This window comes from Parus major, chromosome 1 (assembly GCF_001522545.3).
Source record: "Parus major isolate Abel chromosome 1, Parus_major1.1, whole genome shotgun sequence".
In the NCBI taxonomy this organism is placed as follows: domain Eukaryota; kingdom Metazoa; phylum Chordata; class Aves; order Passeriformes; family Paridae; genus Parus; species Parus major.
The window spans coordinates 90,199,449-90,222,449 of NC_031768.1; the positions used below are offsets into that span (position 1 = coordinate 90,199,449).

General features: G+C 46.1%; 1 protein-coding gene across 3 annotated transcripts in view; it reads right to left on the reverse strand.

Moving 5' to 3' along the window:
* Positions 1 to 3,860: 3,860 nt before the first annotated feature.
* Positions 3,861 to 23,001, reverse strand: part of LOC107212820 (galactosylgalactosylxylosylprotein 3-beta-glucuronosyltransferase 1-like) — a 28,198-nt gene continuing 9,057 nt past the window's right edge. Inside the window, exons 2-6 of one of the 3 annotated variants that reach the window (XM_015646544.3) lie at positions 13,183 to 13,331; positions 12,327 to 12,862; positions 10,831 to 11,127; positions 10,240 to 10,347; positions 3,861 to 7,206 (exon numbers count right to left, since the gene is read on the reverse strand). In XM_015646544.3, coding sequence (XP_015502030.1) covers positions 10,261 to 10,347; positions 10,831 to 11,127; positions 12,327 to 12,862; positions 13,183 to 13,294 — 1,032 coding nt within the window. In that variant the 5' untranslated portion in view covers positions 13,295 to 13,331 and the 3' untranslated portion in view covers positions 3,861 to 7,206; positions 10,240 to 10,260. Of the gene's footprint in view, positions 7,207 to 10,239; positions 10,348 to 10,830; positions 11,128 to 12,326; positions 12,866 to 13,182; positions 13,332 to 23,001 lie in introns of all 3 variants that reach the window. The other 2 variants (XM_015646524.3, XM_015646535.3) reach the window with 2 other exon arrangements.

Below are 23,001 nucleotides of genomic sequence, written 5' to 3' on the forward strand. Positions count from 1 at the left end.
ACAGGCGCAGCACCCGCCCTCCCCCGCCCGCCTTCCGGCGAGACTACAGCTCCCAGCATGCAGGGCGGGGCAGGGCGGGCACAGGCCGGGCCGTGCTGCCGCGCGGCATGCTGGGAGATGTAGTCCTCTCGCCCTCTCCCTCAGCGGTCGCCTCTGTGGGCGAGGAGGGAAGATGATGGGGTGGCTGCTGCGACGACCCCGTGTCGTCTCCTCGGTCAACAGCCGACTGCTGTGTCCACTTTAAATTGTTTATTAACCTTGTCAGGGAGGGATGAATGAAAATTTAGACATTGCAGTGGATTGCCCAGGGAGGTGGTGGAGTGTCCGTCCCTGAAGGTGTATAAGGAAAGACTGGACGTGGCACTCTAGTGCCATGGGCTAGTTGCCATGGTGGTGGTCAGTCATAGGGTGGTCTCGATAATCTCAGAGGTCTTTTCCAAACTGATTGATTAGATGATTTTGTGGAATGGATACACCTCAGACAGTGCCTAAAAGGGACCACAGCAGCCTGGCCACTGTGAGCGGCCTCCTGCCACAGCCATGCAGTCCCCAAAAAATTCAGCTTTTATGCCCCTCTCTTCTCTGGCTGATTTTGTAAAGAGATGGCGCTTAGATTGTGATGTCAGTCATCTGCTTGCTCTCATGTGCCCACTTTTGCTTAAACGCAGGAGAGGAAAATACGTTTTACAGATATTAAATTCCTACACAGCTTCAAAGAAGAGTCGGTGTTGGCCATGTTTGCACTGGGGAGAGAATGAAAAGGAAACCTGTACCTGTGTGGGGGAGCAGACTCCCTGAGCTCAGCATCCTGCTCCAAGGCATAGCCACTGGCTGGGCAGCCAGCCCACGTGTCCTGGCCCAGACCAGGCACAGCACTGAGCACTGGACAAACTGCCCAGACAGACTGCAAGTCTCTTTCCTTGGAGATATTCAAATGCTGTCTGGACACAGTCCTGAGGAATGTGCTCTAGGGGACCCTGATGGAGAGGGAGAGTTGGACGAGATGATTGCCAGTGGTCCCTTCCAGTCTTACCTGTTCTGTGACTTGTGAAGCATGTGCTGCTGTTTGCCTTCCAAATGGGATGGCATGGGAAGAAGATGGGGGGAGAGAGTGATATTACTTTTATGAGGAGTTGGGAGTACTCTTGCTTCAGAGTTGGACTGAGATGTATGGGACACATCTCTGGGAAACTTAATCTCAGTCATTCTCCTGCAAAGAACAACCCATTATTCAATTAAAGTGGATTGCTTAAGGCCTGGGTGCAAATTGTCATCATTTCACATTTAATTTTATCTTAATTGGGTTTTTAAATAAAAAATGTAGAGAACATTTCTTTTCCCCCCTGGCAAAGTCTTGCTTTACTGAAATCCACACAATGCTGCTGCCACAAAGGTTGCTTTTTTTATACACCACAATGAATCTCTAGTGTTTGCATTCTTCTTGTGCCATTCCCTCTACAATCACATCAAACCCACCCTGCTTGCCTTCCCCTCCATAAAACAAAGCAACCCTTGCCGTCTGCTGATAGCTCCAGCAAGTACAATGCCAAGGACAGGAAAGAATTAATCTCTGCATCAGCTGTGAAACAAAGAAAGGAATCAAGATTTTCATGGTATGACCTGGGGCTGCAGATGGCAATTGTTTCAGGGCCAGTAGTGCTATATGTTTCTCTTGCAGTTCCTCCTTGGGTCACAGTAGGAAATCTCAGTGTAGGAAGAATTTGGACAAAGCATGTCTGCCTCCCTCTGTCTTGGAGGAGGGAGCAGCTGGACCCATTAGAGCTGCCCCACATCAGTGGCACTGCTATCTTCCTTGCAGTAAGGGCTTAGTTGTAAAAACTGCCACCCTGTGCCAGTTCTTGGGCAGAAGCCCAAGGTCAGATGGAAACAGCCTACCCCAATCTGTATTTTCACCTGTGTGTATATTTTTTCTCCAGACTGGAAAACTAAATACAGCTAGGCAGATCAGCTGTTTGCAGAGAAGCCAGCCAGCACGTGTTTCTGTGCGGGCTCAGAGAGCTGAATCTCTAGGAGTGTCTCCCTCAGGAACCTTCCAAACCAACTGCAGTTCCTCTCCTTCCCCTTCAACCATCAGTACTGAAATGAGTGGATCATAAACCCAACCATGAGCATTTTCCTCACCAGAAAGCATGCAAGCCGGGACCGAAGAGCAAAATACAGGTCAGAACTACATGGTGCCAGCAGGTCTGAGCCTTTTCAAGGTCACAGTGCTCCTGTTTTAAACTGAGCTGTGGAAACTAGGGTGTGTTTTGAATTAAAAAGGAATTGGATTGCTTAAATGCAAAAAAAATAATGTAACTGTCTCCACTGAAGCATGGAAGGGAGGTGGCAGGCATTTTAGCAACCTTTGCTCAGAGATTTATTGAGGGCAGTGATGGAGGAAAAAATGTGAGACTGGATCTCTAAGAACCAGGCACCGAGCTGGCTTCACAGTCAAAGGTCTGACTTTTTCATTTTCACACTCCCTGGGAAATTAAATTGAATACATACAAAAAAACCCAACCAAAACCAAACCCAAAATACAAAACAAACCCCAAACCAAACCTAAAACCATCTTCAATAGAGCTTGAAATTAAGTTTGTCTAAGATCCTCTGGATTGTGCCAAGGGAGGGGGCTTTTCCTCCCTCCAAGTGTGGTTTCACCTCCAATCAGGCCTGAACATGATGAGAGACTGAGAACAGTGCCTCACTCTGTTTAATAAGATTCATTCTTGCTTGCTCTTTTTCTGTCCTTTTCTCCTCCATACCCTGTCTCCTGGGGGCTGCACTAGATCCTTGTTGAAAGCGCAGCAAAGTGACTTTGGGAAGCTTTACCTTGAAAATGCAGGGCCCGAGGAGGAGAGGAACAGCTGCTGTAACAGTGATTGATACCAGGCTGGGTGCTCATACAGTTCTGGTCAATGTGCATTATCTAGTGCCCTCTCAGTCCCCAGGGTTTCCATTAAGGAGAGAGGAAGGTAGCATTAGTCCTTCTACAAGTGGATGGTTTCAGCCAAACAGAGCTGTCCCTCATTTCTGGGGAGTGAGGTGGTTTTAAACCGTGGTACTGTGTTTTCTAGTGAGGTGGAAGTTTCAAGTACTTTGGCCACAGCAGTCCTTTCTCAACCTTTTGCAGGATCTTGACTTGTAAACTTCACATTGTTCTAGCAACACCTTTGTAAATGTGTTTTTTTTTATTACAGAGGTAAGAATTTGGCTTGTTCTCTAGTATGCTAAATTTTTAGAAAGACTTCCTCAGAAGAGTTTTAAAACTGCTTCCATGTTTCTGAGAGGTGGATGCCCTGCTGCTAAAAAACCCGGATAGCTGATGTCATGTACCTTGAGCAGTGATGGAGTAAATTAGTGAGCACTTTAGAAACAGGACCTGGATATCCAAGCTTCTTCCAGGCTTATGGAATAGCCAGCAGTGGACTCCTGACAAACAAACATTTCACTAATACAGCTTGTGACACCCTTCCCCTGGGATGGAGAACTGGCTGCCTGCCCTGTGTTTTGACCACCACTCACTACTGAGTCATGGTCAGCACCTTTACAGAGCAATCTCAGTAGAGATGGGCACCATGCCCAAAATGACTGCTAGAGATGCCATGAGACGATGGACTTTAGGCAATATTCTCCTGTCTCCTATTTCCTGTATCTCCATAATGCAGGCACCGGTCTCAGGGACCTGAAATTTTTTTCCTTGATTTTGTCTTGTAACATTTAGGTCAGAGGAAGAGTGCAATGAGTAGCCTTGAAATGAGAACACCTAAAATAGATACTTTTCCCATTATAGATTCTTCTGTGTTTTCCTGGAAAAGGAGCAAACACATAGGCTGCAGACAAGACAGTGCAATATCATACTATTCACATCATATTTAATAATGCTCTAGTACCATTCAATATAAATAAATAACCATTAAAAAGTACTTTCTCAACATTCTCTTTTGTTCATCAATAGTATTTTCTGCAACAGGAAAGGTTAGTAATATTCATTGGTTGGTGAGTTGGATGAATCTCAGAGAACATGAATATCAGGTACTAATATGCTAGTAAAAACTGGGCGCTGGGATGCCTTCTCTAGTTTAGACACTTCAGGCTTGATCTGTGGCTTCCCTCCTTACTGCACACACTTTCCCTGAAGCCTGTAACCCTGACAGCTGCTTCTGTCCTGGGCTCTCCCACGCTGCTCTGCTGGTGAACAACCATCTTAACTTGTGGTGCCTGTTACTTGCCCACTCTTAGCTGATACGCCTTGGCCAGCAGCAGTCCTTGCTGTCCTCAGGCTGCTGCTCTACAGGGAAAAGAGTACTTGTACTGAACAGGTCAATCTGTCTGCTAGCCTGGAATATCAGCTGTGTACATTCATGCTGTCCATACAAGGTCTTGGTTCTACACAGAGTAATGACTGACAGAACTTCTTGATTCACAGAGGGTCTGCTCCACAGGGCCAGGCTGAGGCAAGAATGGAGATGGTGCAATAGGTTGGTCTTGAGAGCCGACTCTGACCAAGACTGAACTAACAGAGTAGTACATACAGAAAGAGCAATTTTGCTTTCTTTTAAGGATGTAGAGAGAATCACTCTCTAAAAACGTGTGTGGTAGGAACTGTTGCAACAGGAATAGATCCTTGCTACAAACACTCACTGTCAGTGCCTAAACTGTATGTAGGACCTGTGTGAGATTAAAGGCCAGAGAATTAATCACCACATCTCTCCTGTTCATACAGGCAGAAACCTTGCCCGTCTCAGAGGAGAAAGTGGAGGATCATAGATCAACTTCTTTATTCCCTCGCTCTTGCTCATTCATTGAAACCACAAAGAAGGGGGCTTAATCTTGGATTCATGCTGGGTAGAAGCACTGAGCCCACCTGCCTGATGGCAGGATGGGCTGGCAAAGCCCACTGGAGTGCAAGCCCTGCTACCTTCTGCAGAGGGCAGGACAAAAAGCTCTGACAAATGCAGAGTGAAAAGCATTCTGTGGATGCTGGACTTCCTTTGTGCTGTCTGGTGCCTGTAAGTTCTGTAAGGACCTGTGTACAGCCCAGAGAATACATTGCTTTCTCAGCCTATTCAGTATTTTCTTCATGCTGAGACAGCTGGTAGGGTAGCCTTGTACTGCTGGAGTGTTCATCCAGACAGACCCTGGCCTTAGCCTTGCTAAATTCAGTCTCCATTTCTCTAGTTGTTGCCTATTCTTTGATTTCTCCTGTCTCTCTCTCTCTGAAAGGAGGTATCTCATCCTCTTTGCCTCTCCCATACTTTGGCCCCATCCTATAGCAGGATGTGTGGCTGCTCCTTCTCCATTGAGGGAATATGGACCAACTCCCTCTCTGATACCCTTAAAAGAGCCCCCTTCATGGAGGCTTCCTGAGATCCCAGGGGACTGTCTGCTGAGTGAGGCAGTCCTTTGCTCATGTTTTTACCTCACTGTGATTGCTTGGGAGCCAGAAACTTAGTGCCACCCACGTTTGTTGCATAAAAGAACTGTAATTTCTTTCGCTGTACTGCCCCCCTTGCTGTGTTTCTGATTATTTTGCCAGTTTAAGATACCATTGTAAAGAAACCCCAGGGAGCACAGAACATATGACATTCATTGGTGAACACCGAGCTCTACTGTTCTGAGGCAAGAGGGAAAATATTCTTTCTTCATGAATATGTCATGTGACCTAAGCTAAAAACCAAAACTAAACAAGGAATAGGCAGAGAAGAATTCTAGTATAAATAAATCAACAAATAAATAAGTTTCCTGCTAGCCCTAAATTTCTTGGGCAAGGGTTGACTCAGTTGCTTATAACTTTTTCCCAGCTGTGAAATCCTTGATGTATTTTGAATGCCGTAAGCCTTGTTTTTCATGGCCTGAGTGAAGCAGGTTTTAAAGATCTGCTCAGAGGGGTTTCTGGGTCATTCAAGGAATCTTCCTGGAAAAGTCACAGCGACACCACTCCCCACGCACACATATGGTACCAACACTTGTGCTTTTAATCCAGTGCATCCTTCCTTCGGTCCTCATTTGCACCTCCTGTTTTGTAGGCTGCCTCCCACCTGGCTGTCTTCCTGTTTTATTGAGGGAAAGGGAAACCCTTCTACATGACACTGACTCCTCTCTCTTCACAGCACCACACACTCCTTTCAAAGTTCAGCTGGAAAACCTTGCCACATTTGTTATTTCAGTTGTCATGTATGTGCTCAAGATAGGTTTCCCGATGATGTCTCTACATTCCTTGATGTCTCACAGCAGATGGGTGCAGGCTGAGGGTTCCTCTTCTCAGAGCACTTCTCACCCACCTCCCTCTCAGAGAGTTGTCTTCCTCTCTGGAGGTCTAGGAAACAAGTCCATGCACATGCTTTGAGGCTCCTGAAGCACCTGATGGTGCTGCAGCAGGCTTTCAGGCCTTGAACATGTTCAAGTCCACCCATCTTTGCCCCTGCTTTCTGCTCTCTGCAGCAAGACACAGAGGCATGACCTCTGAGGTACAATACCTGCCACATCTCCTGGAGCAGGAGAGGAGCTTCATCCAGAGGGATCTGTGTCTGGAGATCTGAGATGGCATTTTCCAAAAAAACCTTAAGCGAGGACAGTTCAAAATCTGAGCTGAGGGATAGGCACCAGATCCCTTCTGAACTCCCAAACCCCAGATGAGGTTTGTAAGCACAGCTTCCTCTCCAGCACTGAAGGCTGTGTATATATCGGAGTGCATCCCTCAGAGGAAGAGATTCTCATGCCAGCTTTGCTTTAAAGCTGTTTTGAGAGCACACCAGCTTCAGGCCAGCAAGTCCATGTTTGTGCTTTAGTGACAACTCCTTGAACTAGTGCAGTTTGCAGTTGCTGTACTGAAGCTCAGGTTTTGCAATATGCCAGGAGAGACCTTTGGAGGCACCTGCACCCCTCCTGGATTTCAACCTCTGTGCTGGCACAGCAGAGAATAAAGATCACATCTAGTAAGTTTTAATAAATGGTTAAAAGTACAGGGCCCAGCAGGGAAGGGAAGCACTTCTCTCCTAGGTGGGGAGAATCTCAGGGCACCACCTCAGCTCTGTCCCTCCTTATTACCACCTCATTGGGCAATGGGAGCTGTTTGGAGTGGTGACATTTGGGGGTGTTTATCATCCTCCAGCAGTGGAGCAGAGCTCTGGGCAGGACAGGCAGGGTGCACAGCTGCTATGGTTGCTGATGAACTTCGGGAACAATCACAGCCCTCTGCCTCTGTCAAAACAAACACAAGGTGAGGTAAGAAGGTGTAAATACAACATCCAGTGTAACAGGGTTATCCCCCTGGGTTAGGAAAACACCTTGCAGGCATCACTGAACAGGTTCCTCAACCACACTGTGCATGGCTTTGGGCTGGGATATGGCTGAAGAGCTGCTTGCTCTATCTGCACTAGAGTCTCAGCTGGGAGATTTTATTTACAAATTAGAGAAAATTTCTGACAGATTTGTTTTGTCTGCACTTAAAGTCATTATTTTAATTTCTTTGATAATTTTTTTTAAAGAAAGAGTAGGAGGATGAGATCTGAGGATCTCTATTCAGTCTGTCTGGAAGCTGTGAATGCAGATGAACCTTCTCTATTTCCAAATTTCACAACAGCAGGAGTCCTATGCTAACCTAAGTACACTCTTCTCTTTTGGATGCCTGTAAGTAAAAATTAGCAATAAGAATAGGTAGTTTTTATAACACCAGTCTTCTGTGATAATTTTCAGGATTTAAAAAAAAAAATGAGGTGAAATTAATCTCCATTTCCTGTTCTCAGAAGCCAAAGCCTGTGTTTCAAGGGTGTTTCACGACAGTTGGCAGGGATGTATGCTGTGATAGCTTTTGGCTGCTCTGTAGCAAGCAGCCATGCAAGTGGTCCAATTAGAGATTAGGAGAGTACCAAATCCCACACCAAGCAATGTCTGCCTGACTCACATCTGCAGGATTTAAAGGGAAGGAGGGCTCTGGGATGTCTTGGACTTAACTGGTTTGATCTGATCCTCAAGGAGGACTAATTGGCAGGAGGGAAAGATAGAAACATTCTTCCTATTGTGTTTAAGAACAGAAGAGCCTCTGGGGAGCAATTTTGCCTCTTTTTTTTTCTCAACACTGGCTTATCTAGATCATGTCTATCAAGGTTTTGAAGCTCAGCAGCCTTGAAGGTAAGAACCTCCAATACACTGTAGCTTTCAGCAGAGATCTCAATTTAAACTTTTAAGAGATGCAATCTAACAATTTTTCTTGATTGCCCTTGATTGTCAAGCAATTTACCTTGCATGTGTCTCCTAGAGTAGATGCCACCTGCCAACCTGATGTGTCAGAGCAGCTGCCCCACATGACAGAGAGTGGTACAGAAAGGATTGTGGTCAAAATGACTGCTAATGCAAGTACAAAGATCCTCAAAAATCTGCAGGACTGATCCAGCCAACAATCTGCTTGAAACCATTGGAGAGGATGGCTCTGATAAAGGTGCAAGTCCTGTTGGTGAATCAGTGGCAGTGTCTTGATCTTTTAGACTGGTTGCTTTCCTTTCCCACAACAAATGACTCATAGGGAGCCATTCTCATGATTCTCCACAGCTGGTGCCATTTCTTATGGAGGATGGCTGTTTGGCCAGGGAGAGATGTGAGGACAAAAGTGCCCATCCTTAAATGGCACATTTGTGAAAACATCATGTCTTCACTGTGCATCTCCAATGGAGCAGTCAACCCCTCCTTCTGCAAGTAGGCAAGGAGGGTTTAATCTGTCTGAGTTTTTATAGGCCTGCTCATCCTGTACAAAGTAAGTGATTCCTCCAGAGCAGTTAACTGGACTGTGAGTCTTTATGAGCTGAATTTGGGCAATCATAGCTTTAGGCAACTGCAGACTCAGCATGGGTGAGTGTGCAAAATGAGCCTGTTGCTGCTAGTGGATCTCACAAAAGCACTGGTGAAAAGAGGAGCTGCCGCCTAAGCACAGGTATCTTGCAGCATTAACGGGTTTCTAGGATATCTATAATATTAATAAAAAGCTGTCAGAAATGGTACAGGGTTTGTGCCCTATAGGAGGGCCAAGTAGACAACCCCAGGGTCCTTATGGTGGCACCAGATGTCTGTGTTTAGATAACTGGCTCCAGACTCTTCCATCTGCTGCTGGGTGTGCAGGCACTGGGATTGGTTTGCATTATTTTGTGTGGCTGTCACTCAGAGATGAGGAGGTGCTGTGGCAATGCTGAGTGCAGCTACTAGTGATGTACACAGGAGACCAGTGCAGGAGTTGAAATACTCATGACTACCTGTATAAAAGCTATCAGTTTTATTTCCACTTGTAGAGCTGAGCTGAGGTGTATATTAGGGTCAAAACTAAAAGCACTCCTGGAATATCTTCCAAAGTAGGACTAAATCATTCAGCATCCTGTGTCCTGACACAGATATGAGTCATTTCAGAAAGAGCTGGGTACTTCGAAATTGGGATGCTTTCATTCTTTTGCGATTTTTGGGGCAGGAATCTGCCATTGAGATCAGAGGGCATGGCATCTGGACACTTCATCATTATTCTCTTTGTAAGAACATATCAATGATCTCTGATACATTCCTGCTGTCACCTGTGGTGGTTGCCATAATCCCCCATTCTGCTGCTGAACCTGGTTCTGTGAGCTGCAAAGGCACTTCCTAACGCATCCACTATCTCTCCTCACCAGCAGATGTACTCCTAGCTCTGGTAGCATTGGTACCAAGCACCTCAAACTGAGAGAGTCTGTGTAGGTTGTGTTTTGCTGGTTCCTGTTTTGAGGTGCTCTAAGCATTCCATCAGCCTTTCCCTGCTGCACCCACACCACAGCTGTTTATGCAGGATAAAAGCTGAAGGAGGATGCATGAAGCATTGCACAGGTGGCAGGGCTGCTGGGACAAAAGGTTGCCTGCAGGAGTGTGATCTTGTTCCATGCTGTAGAACAACTCCCACACAAGAGGGAGTTTGGAGCTGGATGAAAGAGTCCAGGGGCAAAAAATTTGGCTTGTCATTAATACTGAGTGAAACTGGGGGATTCTGCTGTCACTTTTCTCTCTGTCAGGCAAAACTCCCATATGGTCTGTAAGGAGGCTTGAATGAGCAAGAAATAAAGAACATATGTGGATAAAGATGAGAATCAACTTTTTGTCCAAAGGGTGGCACGGTGAATTACTGGAGCAGTCACATAAGCAATTTTTGAGGAAATAATAGCAGAAATAAGGAAACAGGTACAGATTATTTGCCTTGCTGAAAACAATAAAGAAAAAGATACTCACACCTTGGAGCTGGCTCTCTGCTTACACCTCTACTCTGGGGTCTGTAAACCCACGCTTGCCTTCATTAACTAGAGTGGGCCTCTCAGTTCTTGTGTGCCAGACCAACACCTAGAGGGAAGCACAAAGAGTTCAGGTGTAATGAATAGCATGGAAACTATGAGAGTACTGCACCCATGGGGTGGAATCCTCAGGAAAGTGAGGCTCACAGATGTTTGAAGCATGTGATTCAAAGGGGCTGATCCTGGGACACTTCACCAGCATATGAAACAGTGACAAGGAGGGATCACTCTAGAGCAAAATTCCAGACTCAACCCTCTTCCAATCCTCCTGGATTTTGTAGAAGCAATCTGTACATCTGAGATTCTTTATTAACACAGAATGCCTAGCACTGCTTCTCAGGTCTCTTTGAGCTTCACATCTGTGAAGAATTTAGCAGGCTTTGTCCATCTGTCTGTCCCAGCATCATTTGGCACTGACATGTGCCAGCACAAGGCAGGCACACTGGAAGGTGGAAGAGTATGTCAGGAGGCTGTAAAAGCAGCCAGGACTAAGCAAGGAAATTGTATCTTTCAGATTTCTTGTACTACTCACCTTTGTGCAGTTAGCTGCTTTGGGCTCCAGCCCATCCATAGTCACTAAATCCTTCAGCAGACTGGTTTCCTGGTAGCCTCCCTTAACTCCCTCCAGCTTGAAACTGGCGTGAGGCTTCTCCAAAATCAACTTGATGCTGATAGCAAACCCAGCCATGTCAATAGCAAAGGGACGATTAGGGTCAAAGACTGTTTTCCAGCCCACCACCTTCCCTGCTGGGCTCACTTTTGGGGATTCATATCGCAGCCCCCCGACAAAAGCCACTGGCCAGACTGAGACTCGCCTTGTGTAGCGCATCTGTGTGCCAGAAGGAGACAGTGCTGTGAGAATTCAACTCTGCCACCTTTGTCCCAACCCATTAGTGCACCATCCTCTGCTTTCATTGGCACCTGTCCTCCCCCATTGACCTCCTACGCAGTCACAGTGCTCTCGGCAGCACAAGCTCTAGTTCACCTGTGCTGCTGCTTGAAGAGCTACAGCTTCCACAGCCATGAGGCAAATTCTTAGCACATTATTCTCTGAGCAACAAACTCACTGCTTTTCTGTGCCCACATGCAGTCCCTCAGAAGAATGAAAACCTCTGGTTTTCTCATCCTGTTTGAACGTCTACCTTTTTGTTATGGTAGAATTTTATCATTTTTGTAAATGCCAAATACGGCTTTTACCAGGCCTCTACCTCTGTATTATCAACTCCATTCCAGCTTCATACTCATGCAAGTAATCTCCCTGACTGATTCATCTTTGTCCTCATCTATTCCAATTTCCCCCCCACCTCCTGCCTTGTTTTTTCATCCATGGCTACTGCCTTGAAGTGTGAGGGTTTATTGAAATTGTCAGAAAGGAACTGGAAGGAAGTAAGAAAGGATAAGCTTAACAGAGACCTATCAACTCTGAAAACTAGAAATATGTTTGGTTGCATAATTCTGCTGTTTAAGTGGCTTAGTACAGTTTGGCTTAAATTGGTGACAAGAGAGTTTACTGGATTTTTTGCAAGTTTACAATAGGCTTGGCATCTCACAAAAGCCAGGTCTCCAGCAAAAGTCTGGGCAAGCTTCAGTGATCCCAGAGGCACAGCCCTGTTGTGGTGGCTGGAACTTGGAGAACTGAAGGGCAGCCAAGGAGTAAAGGTGAATAGAGAGTCAGATAACTTTTCTATCACCCCTACAGCAGGCAGATTTATGCCTTGCCAGAAGTTTGTCTTTGATGCTTATTTAAATTAGGTCAGCTCTCCCTGAGGAGAGGTATGAATTCTGAGGTACACATCATACGGTCCCTGGCAAGAGGAACTCTAGCTGGTGCAATGGTGTGTGAGTGGCTGTTCACATCTGCAGCCTATAGCATGGCAAATGTGTTCTTTGCCCTTTCAGCTTGCATCTGCCCTCTACCCAGCTGCCACTGCATGCAGAGTGGGCAAGGTCTTCTCAAGTGCAACTGGGCTCAAGAGTCTCTACAGCTCTATCCTGCTTTTCTGTCCCATGTAATTTTATATCTCTTACCTCCTCAAAGAGCTCCAGGCTGTAGGTGTTATCATCATCAGCAAAATAGACTACGCCTTCTGGTGGTGCGGTGTTACTGAAGCTGTCCCTCAGCCAGTGCAGCCCCAGGTTCCTCTGTAGTGTCCCCCTTGGGGTGTGGGATGGGATCCAGGACAGACCCAGCTTCAGGCTCTTGGGTGTCTCTACATTGAGGTGGGTGAAGTTGAGCCCAGCCTTCTCCAGCAGGTTGGATACAAGGTTGGTCCTCCGTGGAGAGTCCTCCACCACCACCCAGTGCAGGTTCTGTACGTGGAGGAAGGTGTTGGCCAGACGGGTCAGCTCAGCCTTTTGCACTGGCCGGGTGTAGGTAGGGGTGATAACAAAGATGGTTGGCAGGGTGTCTGACCATGGTGGAGGCCTGGAGTACACATAATTCTGGATGATTTTAGGCGTTGCCCCTATGCTTTGCTGCTGCCGAGTGCATGATGGGAAGCCTTCTTCTCTCAGGGCAGATGTACCATTAAGGAGAGCTTTAGAGGTCACGTTCTCGTCTGTCTCTTCTGGGACAAAACAAAGGAAAAAAGAGGAAAAGAAAGAAGATGTCAGAAGACTGATAACTAACAGGTTGCCTCCTGTCCAGGGAGGTACACATCTAACTGGAGTTAGTGCTACATCCTCTCTCCAAAGCCAGACTAATGTGTGTGTTTAACACACTCTTATGAACAGTTTGTGTTCCTGCTGTTGGCAAACCCCGAGGGGGCCTTCAGGCAAGTCTGTCTTTGTTTAAACTTTCCCATGAGAGAGCATCTCTGCTGAGGGTTTGCAGCAGAAGTCATCACAGCTACTAGCACACTGAGAACAGAACTTTTGCACTTACTTCTCAGCAGGCTGAGGTAGTGGGTGGTTGGGTACTGGTGCCACAAGGTTAGGAGAAGAGCCCATGGCAAGGCAATCAGGAGCGTGGTAAGAAGGTTACGTCTCCTCAGCATGCTGCAGGGAGCTTCCAATGCCCAGGCATCTCTCTACCTTTCAGAAAAGAAAAAGGAGTAAAGTCTCAAAAATACCAGTCACCAAAAATGCAGGAAGGCATGACAAATGTTTGGACCTGATCCAGCAAAGTGTTGCCTAAGTTTACAAGGAGCCCCATTAACGTTTCAGGTCCAAACTATTATCCAACTTGGCCAACTCTGGTGCTACTGAATAGAAGCTTTTAGCTATTTCTGTTGCTCTAAAGACCCTCCCATTATCCCATGATGAAACCGCTGTCCTTGAGTTTGAGTTATTCATGTTGCTGGTTCTGAAGACAAAGAGGACTGCTACTTGCCCCCTCTTTCAGACTTGTGTTTATTCCTGAGCTTTGTGGTAACTGTTTAATTTGCTTCTTTCATACAACTTTTTAGAACTGTGTGCAAGATTTGTGTGCCTGAATATGCAACTGGACAAAATAGTCAGATGTCAGGCATCCTCTAGATAGCCAGCACCTCTTAACACTTCTGTAATGTTAATTCATCCTCCTTAGGCGGATGCATTGAGGCAATCAGGCATGCACGCTATCACCTACTAAGTGTTCCATGAAATCCCTGCCTTGGTCATTCCACAGTGCTGGTGATGCCTGTTGAATGTTTAATTATCCCAGATGCCTTTCTATTTCTGGTTTGTAGTGTTTGGCTATTGCAGCATTTAGCTGAAATCACAGACTTTGGAGTACCCATCAGGCCCTACCAGGTTCTCCCACACTTCCAGGTTGAAGGCATTTTAAGGAAAGAGAGTGATGGCATCATGCTGATACAAAAGATTGAAAGGAGGTTCAAATTGGTTGGCTCTAAATTCCTGCTCTGCTAGGGATTTTTAAGTGTACTGAAGGCCAGTCAGCTAAAGCCGAAGTCCTCAAAGGGACACAGGCACATTTTGTTCTAATCCTGCCCAGGATTTGGGTCCAGCAGCTCCTCATCTGTCCAGAGGGTTCAGCCTTAGGGAGTTGTGTAAGAAGTATGACAACTGGTCCAAAAGGGCTCTGCACTGACAGCAGCCACAGGGTACTCCTGAAAGATATTAGGAGATGCTACTCTAAAGTCATTCTCTGGGGCCTCATAGAATCTGTCTTTGTTTCTCTGACATTTTACCTTGGTGTCCTGAAAAAAACAAGGATTATGCAATAGTGGGGCTCATCAGTGCCCTACCACCAATAACTGTCAATCCTGTATCAGCCACATCTAACAGAAGACTAGCATGTCTCAGCAGGTCCTCTGATGGGCAAGTGCATGTTCATAAGCCCTAATAAGGAAATTACTGCAACACAAGCTCATTCCTTGTCAGTCACCAATGGTACTAACGCTGGAGCAGTCTCTTAGGGAAACATATTCCCGCTGATTGCTCCCCAAGCCAGCCATTAATGGTGTTAATATCTAATGTTTCTTACCTCCTCACTCAGGAAACACCATGGTGCCCATTTCACTACTTTCAAGCTACAAAAAACAGATGAAGAAGTGGACCAAGGAAGCTGTGTGGCCAGGGGTACACAGGAGTATTTTGGTGATGTGAGGAGGAGCCTTGTGCAGCAAACATGCTGGCTCTGCTTAACTTCATTGCTTTTTGATGACTGGGTCTGGGGCAGGCACAAGAATGTCCTTCAGGCTTTAGTGCTAAAGGCATAGGTATTTGGTAAGCTACAGATCCAGGTCAGACACAGGGCAGGATGGTGTTACCCACACCAGGGACAGCTTTCCCCACAGGAAATCTTTTCTCTTACCAGTGTAGCAGTGCAGAGTAAAGCTTCCCATCATTTCTGGCTGTGAGAACAGACAGAGCCACAAAATAAATCCAAGGATTGCTATTAACAACTGCAGATACCTAGGCCCACCCAGGCCCTAGGTCTGGGTCATCACAGCACCTTGCTTCCTCTGGTATGCTTGCACTTATAAATGTCTCTGCACCAGAGTCAGGCAGTCAGAGCTTCTTCCCTTTAATAAAAGGCCTTAATTATACAGACACAGTTTCTATGCAGCAGACCTGCTACTGCTGCAAACTCAGGTTGCTTCTGGAGGGAAAGAAAGGAGGAGGCAGCCATGGCAGCCATTTTACCAACAGAACATAGAGGAGAGTAGATCACAGTTAGAAGAATTTTTAACTAATTACCTTTCTAGCTCTTTCTCCTCCCTCTTCCAGTCAGCCCCGTTCATGCTTCCCAAATACTACAAACAAGTGGAGATGCTGTGTGTGCAACTCCCCTGGTGCTCTGTGCTCATTTATTTCTGCATGCACCTTCCCTCTATTGCGTTTCCAAAGCAAGCAAGGCTGAAGAAGTTAAACCCTGCATAAAGCCCCAGGTAACTTGTGAACTTCACAGAGGAGCTGACTTCAACCCCATTTCAACAAATCTCTATTGGAATACTTTATTTTCTCTTTAAAATGTTACCTTGTCTCTCCCACTGTCTCCCCCTTCATCCATCACGCGTGCTCTTCTCCGATGCTTTATATCTTTCACCTGCTTTTTCTCAGGCCTTCAGAGTCCCTTTTCTTCCCTGTTTCCAGGACTACAGGAATCCCTTGGCTTACTAATAATTTTAGCCTTTGTCTTCTGTCCTTACCCACACAATGCAAAGGCCCATTGCATTCTCTTAATGTCCAGCCCTCACGGAATATTTCCCACAAAGTGGTCCATTAAAGCACCAGTCCATCCTTTTGAAAACACAGCATCAAAATCCAGTCACATATCAATGCCTCTGGGTAGCCTGCTGATGGCCCCAGTGGGGCTTACAGAGGTTTACTGCACATATTTTTACCTACTTTTTATAATTAAAACCAAAGTCTCCTAAGTGGCTTGGATTAATTGCATGCCTGCTGGCAAACATTACAGTGTGTATTCTTGGCACAACCAGCTACCTTCCTTCTGTCTTTAACCCCTCTCAGAGTAGGTCCTATTAAATGAGATTCAAGATCAGAAGAAAATTTTGTGATCATCTAAACCCATCTCCTGCATTCATCTGGTAATTCCTGGGTTTAAGCTGTAGAGGGCAGGGACCATCTCTTAATGTGCTTGTACAGTCCGGCACTGATCCCAACGGGAGCCTTTGGATGTGATTGCAATACAAATATTATTGATTGTACTCTCTTGCTGGCTCTTCTCCTCACTTGCTATTTCTCCTGTCCTGCCTATTCCTTGTTCTCTTTCCTTTTCTTTTTTTTTTTTTTCCCTTGTGTCTCCTGCAGCCCTTGTTTGTGTTACACACCCTTAACAACATTAGCTGAATGCTTGATGGATGCCTTCAATATGCTGCCTGTAGCCTTCTTGCGCTGTTTTCCAATTACACATCCCTCTTCTTAATTTCATCCATCAATCTTCTGTTCTCCATTAAAAAATAAACAAACACACAGAGCACAAAGCTGAGTATGATAGTGAGAAAAAGTTTTGCGTACTACTCTGGCTTCACACTGCTTTGTCAGACTTCTCAGCTCCTGGGATGCAACACTGTTCAGTCTCCATTTAAGCTCCTGTGCTGACATAGGGGGCATTATTCTGAAAGGATTCAGGAGAAGACAATAAGAAAAGCACACGGGGAAGAGCTGGATTCCCCAGAATGATGCTGCAGAGAGGCAAGATCTGCCTGAGGCTCAGACCATCGCATGTGACCGATCCTTTCATCTGTTGTTGACTAATTACCAACAGGGTACAATTTGTTACACTCAGATGTTGAGAGAGGGATAAGGATTCCAGGCTGTAAAATGACCTAGGCACTGACTTTCTCCCTGAGCTGCAGTTTTTGAAAGGATATGCTGGGTGAATGGGAGAAAGGTGAAAGTTAAGGAGAGATGCAGCTAACTTGGGACTATAAAGCTGACATGTTCCAGTTCCTCTAGTTTTCCTACAGCCCTGTTGAGAAGCTGCTCAATTTACATCCTTTCTGATAACTCATAAATGGTTAGGATCACATGGGCTTTAGTAGTTTTTTAGTAGCAGTAGAGTAGTTCTCCTCTGAGATTTTGGTTCTGCCCTTTGCCTGCCTGATCCAGAATAAGAACCATACCTTTCAAAAAGTTTGCTCTGCAAGAAAGGTGATTTTCCAGCCTCTGGCTCAGGGCATCTGGCCTCTCTGAGCCAGGCTTACAAGACTGTGAATGCTGGACTAACTCCAGCCCCTGGACTGTACAGTTTTGGTCGGAGACACAGGCTCTAAAGATCCTTACCTTCCCAGAGGGACAAATTTCACAGTTCAAATTATCCCTTGGGAACATCCCACCATCCAGTTTAACTATTTTGTAGGCAAGCACCCAAAGCAAACTAATCTCAGGTAACGGAGCCAAAAGTTTCAAGCAACTGCTCCCTAATCTTGGTTTGAGCCATGTTCGCATGGCTCTACCGTTGTGTGTGTATCCTGGGAGGAGACAGGTGTGGAAAGGGGAGGAGACAGGGGTGTGTGGAGCAGGGCTGGAGTACACCTGCAGGTAGCTGCAGATGACTCTTAATTTCACACACCAAAGCTGTCAGTAGGGTTTTTGGTTTGTTTTCCCTGTATTTTGCTGCCTCTCTCCCCTAGCCCCTAGCCACCTTGAGGAAGTCCATGCAGATTTCATGAGTTCCCTAACTCCCGGTGTGGGAGATGTGATGCTGAAGGCAGAGCAGGGAGCTTTCAATTATTGATGAGAGCGACCTCTCTTTAAACAAGGAATGCATAATTCATGGCAGCGCCGGTATTTGTGGTGAGCAGCAATGGCTCAGTCTCTGCCTTGCTGAAATGCACAGGAAGCCACTGTCCCCTCTCCCCCTGTTCCCTTGGGCCCATCAGAGCCTTCAGCCAAAACTACAATACTGCTAAAAATTGAGACAGGCCGAGATGCTGCAGCGCTTCCCCTCGCCAGGCAGCTGCCTGCCTGTTTGAGATGTGCACGATAAAGTGGGAGGATGGATTCAAGGAACCACAGAAGTGGGTGGAATGGGTTATTGCTCTGGGATAAGCATGGGTAATTACTGTGCAAACACAGTCAAAACAGGGCATTTCTTAGTTGTGAGAGTCCTCTGGCCCCCAGACAGGTCTTCAGGAATGGCATTGTTGTAGGACAGAAAGGGTAGGCTAGATTTAAAGGACAGTGCCTGAGGGTTCACATCCAGCTGTATGTCCTATGGGGACGGGAAAAAGAAGGGAATAGGCAGATTTGGTTTTCTGCTCAGAAAGTAGCAATTTCTCCCCTAATCTCTGCTGGAACTGTGTGACTGAAAAGCAAAGGGGGGGAAAAAAAAAAGCAGTTTTTTCTAGGAAGGGAGATGTTAATCATAAAATCATGGACTGTTTTGGATTGGAAGGGACTTTAAAGATCATCTAGTTCCAACCCCTCTGCTGTGGGCAGGGACATCTTCCACTAGACCAAATTCCTCAAAGTCCCATCCAGCCTGGCCTTGAACACTTCCAGGGATGGGCTATCCACAACAATGGTGCTGGGCAACCTGGGCCAGCAGCTCTCCACCCTCAAAGTGAAGAATGTCTTTCTAATATTTAACCTAAGCCTACCCTCTTGCAGTTTGAACCCATTCCCCCTCATCCTTTCACTACATGCCATTGTAAAGAGTCCCTCTCCAACTCTCTTGTAGCCCTTTTGAGGTATTTGAAGGTGCTCTGAGGTCTCCCCAGAGCCTTCTTTTCTCCAAGCTGAACAGCCTCGATTCTTTCAGCTCATCTTCATAGGAGAGGGGATGAACAGGGAAGAGAAAGGCTCTGATCCCACAGCTGGGATCTTGACCTCCCAGGAGCACAGACAATAGTAGGAGACTGCAGTTACACCCAAGGTGGAAGAGTGTTCTTCTGCTGGGAGTTTTAATCGTCCCTGTGCCGCAGACCTGAAGGGCTGCAGGCAAGTGAAACTTGCAATCTGAATGAGGTGAGAGCTCCCCTACTGCTCATGGGGAGAGAGGGCAAAGGAAAATTAAACGAGTCCCCTGGAGAGACAAAACCCAAGGAACTACAAATAATAAAACAATACAGGGAAGGATGGCCAGGTCCTTCCCCACAGCAGGAAGAGCAGAACTACCAGCAGCTGTGTAGTTTCAAGGCTCAGCCCCATCAATACTCTGTCCCTTGGTGCGCAGGCTCCTGTGGGGACAACTTCCCCAGGAAGTGAGTCACTCCCAATGAAACAGCTGCCCTTCCCAAGCCCCTGTGCCTTTTCCTCAGATGCAAAGAAAGGCTTTATCTTCTCCTGCCAGCTCTGATGCCTTCACCATATGGGAGCACAGTTACTTCAGCCCACAAACCACGCTTGTCCCCTGGGAATACACCATGTACAGTCCCCATCCCTCCACTGCCCACATGAAGCCACGTTGAGCATTCCTTAAAGCTTGGTCCATAAACTGCTTGACACAGGACCTTTCCAAAGAGCATCCTTGTCCTAGACATGTGGCTTGTGTGTGTGAGAAAAGACTGGAGAAGGGTGATGCTTTATACAGGGATTTCTTCCAAGTAAAAAAAAACAAACAAAAAACCAACAGAAAACAAAAAAGACACTTTGACGGGGCTAATTAAATCCGCTGGCTAGGTCCCACGGGATCCAGTACTTTAGAGACAGCACGTGGCTCAGCCTGCTATCCCCAGGTAGATCAAGGGTATCCAGGCACTATCTGGGCTATCAGCAGGAATGGAGATAACCCAGTTTGAATACAGACTAGACCTTGAACTTGGCTGCAAAGCCCGTCCTTGCAGGGAGCCTTCCGGAGCCTGAAAAAGGAGGTCTAAGCCAGGCTATTTTTAATCAGCCCAGACCCAAATGTCCTTCACGATTGATCCATACAACTTGTCACCGCATTCCTGCCCCCTGAGCAAGGGTGGGCCATGACTCAGAGGGACACAGCCCTCTGTCCCATCACAGTTTCCCTGTACTGCAGAGCCATAATCCAGGGGTGCCAGAAATACCCAGAGAAAGATTAGCAGCTCAGGCCTGAAGAGAAGCAGGGGGTACCAGATGTCTCCTGAGAAAGCTAGCTCTCTCCTGAAAGACCTCTAAGCTTGGAGTTATCCTCTCTTGAAAGGAAACTCAGGGGCTTATTCAGATGTCAGCTTGTCTTCCCTGCTGCAGAGCTCTGGCAGAAATGAGGTCCTTTTTAGATGCTGATGACTATTACAGAATAATAATTCCAAACGTATCAGCATGAATCAGCCCAATATCTGCATTAGCCAACAACAACAAAAAAAACCAGCATTTTTTTTTCCTAAGGAGGCAAAATTTTGCTTCTAAGGAAGCAAAAACAATAGTGGATTGTTCCAAAGTTTCTCTATATCTCATTCAGAGCTTTCCCTACTGAGTTAACAGCTGATGCCTGTTCAGCAGGAGTGGGAGCTGTCATTTTACAGCTTTTTTACAAGGAGACAGGAAAAACCCATAGTATTTCCTTTCAGAACATTTTCAAAGATGGAGAGGAATTACTTCTTCAGAGAAAAAGGCACTAAGCATTATTTGATGGATAATTACATTTCACAGGTGCTTGTTATGGGGGGAAGAAAAAAAATCACATTTATCACGAGCTCCTTGTACAGATATGGGGCCCAAAGGCCAATGCTGTTCCTCTGGTAGCAGCCAGGATACAGAGACAGGCTTTGATCTCAGCTATGTGTCAATATGACATCAAATGCAGACCTCCAGAGGAACATGCTATCACTAATGCACACTCTTGATTGATTTAGACAGCTTGTTTTCCTCCTGCTTTCAAAGGAGATGTTGAAATGCTCTTCCCTGCTGGACTTCCCCATTACTCCTAGGGAAGGCAAAAGAAAGCAAAGGAGAAACTGCTGTGGCTGAAATCACAGTGCAAATGAGTGGGGAAGCAGTTATGCCATTTAAAACACCAGTGTAGCTAAATATGTCTACTGTCTTCCCAAAATCTGTGGAAATACTGGCATTTTAATGGTTACATTTGTGTGCTTGTCCCCTGAAGAATCAGAGCCCTGATCTGTTATTGGATGGAAAGAATGATGGGTAGGGAATGAGTGCAGTGTAAACGCGAGAATTCCCCTGAGTTTTTATTTTGGAATGCTGGCTGAGTTATGTGATCAATAAAAGCATCATGCAAACAGAAACTTTGTGTGGAATGCTCTTGTGGGTGGCCATTCCATGTAGATTAAGACAGAGAGGACACAGGACAGCACTGATGCCACATCATGCAGGTGTTAGTTGTGTGAGATTAGAGAGGAGAAACACCACTTCGGTATCTTTGATGGACATTTCTGCTGTTGCAGCTCTCTGAGCTGTGTGAAATACGCTCGCTTTATAACTGGCTGAGATGGTCCTAAATGCTAATTCTGATTTCTTCCTCCAAATAAATCATCAGCACTCATTATATTTGCCACTTGCTGTGCAGCATCCAAGTGTCACGCGGACACTTTTAGAAACAAACGTAGAATGGATAAATTGGCACCTAGAGAATTGTCTTATTGCAACTGATATACGTTATGGTCCACTGCTTGATTTGTACCTTAAATGCCACAGCTCATCTGTATAGCTTGGGCTTGATTAAAAAAACACTAGAATGAAAATTAGAGTCAGCAGACTGTTTATTTTTTCTGCCTTCTGCATGTGAAAGAAAAAGGGAAGAAGAGAGCAAAAGAAAAAAGGGCAGGAAGCTGATGGTCAGTGTCCTGCTAGGACTGTCCTGCTAACAGGGAAGCTGTTGACTCTGGACTACAGGCAGGCCACATTCAAATTACGTGCCAAGGTGTTTGATAACAAGAGACCCATATGCAATTCCCACCTTCCGGGAATGCCAGGGGAGCAAAATCTAACTTGAGCACTGGCAGCAGCTGCTAGTATATATCCCTGCATCATGATCAGAGTAAGTTTTATTTTGTAGAAAAAGTAAGCAGTAGATGCATTTGGGTGAACAGATGGAGCTGAGGAGTAGCAAAAGTCAAATGCCCCTTCTAACAACAATCCAAGCCTACCAGAAAAAAAAAATATGTGGGTTTTGGTTTCTGTTTTTCAGTGCCTTGCACAGTTAAAATGGAAGAGTCTGTTGGGAAGGCAGGGAAGGCTGTGAGGGAATTGAGGGCAAATGAGCTCACAGCATGAGAAACAAACTGCTCTCTCTTAGAGTGCATGGGCCTTGCCACAGGGCTTGCTTGTAAAGGGATTGCTCTTTGCCATGCTCCTTAATTGCACATGAAAGCAGCCTGGTCTGAAAGTATCTTTCCATGGAGTGTTTATAAACCTTCCCCTGGGAGGGAGGTCAGCCTGTGCTCTACCGTACTCCTGGGCTTATCTGTGAAATTGTGTTCTTCAGGCTGCTCTAGGCCTGGATGCAAAAGGGTGTTGATACTACCCCCAGGGCTGGCAAGATTGCCTGCTCGATCTGTTTCCTGAGACTGGAATATCATCTTTGCAGAAATACAACCACGATAACCCTGGGAGATGTGCCTCCCCAGCTCTTACACCTTGCACTCAGGGTGTGCTGTCCTTCCTACCTTCCACATTCATGGGCTGCCAGTTGGCCTTGGACAAAATAACTGATGAATAGATACTTCTGGCTGGAGAGGAAAGATGAACTAGACTTTTTTTGAACTCTTCTCTGCAGTCTGAAAGACCTTGGAGCTTCAAAGGCAGACCAAGGTGGCCTGGAAGATCAGGGCAGACAAAGAGCGGTTTATTGTTAAAACCAGAAATGGCCTGCTGCTGTAAATCTGAGAGATGGATATGAATCTCTACTGATTGTGTGGATGAA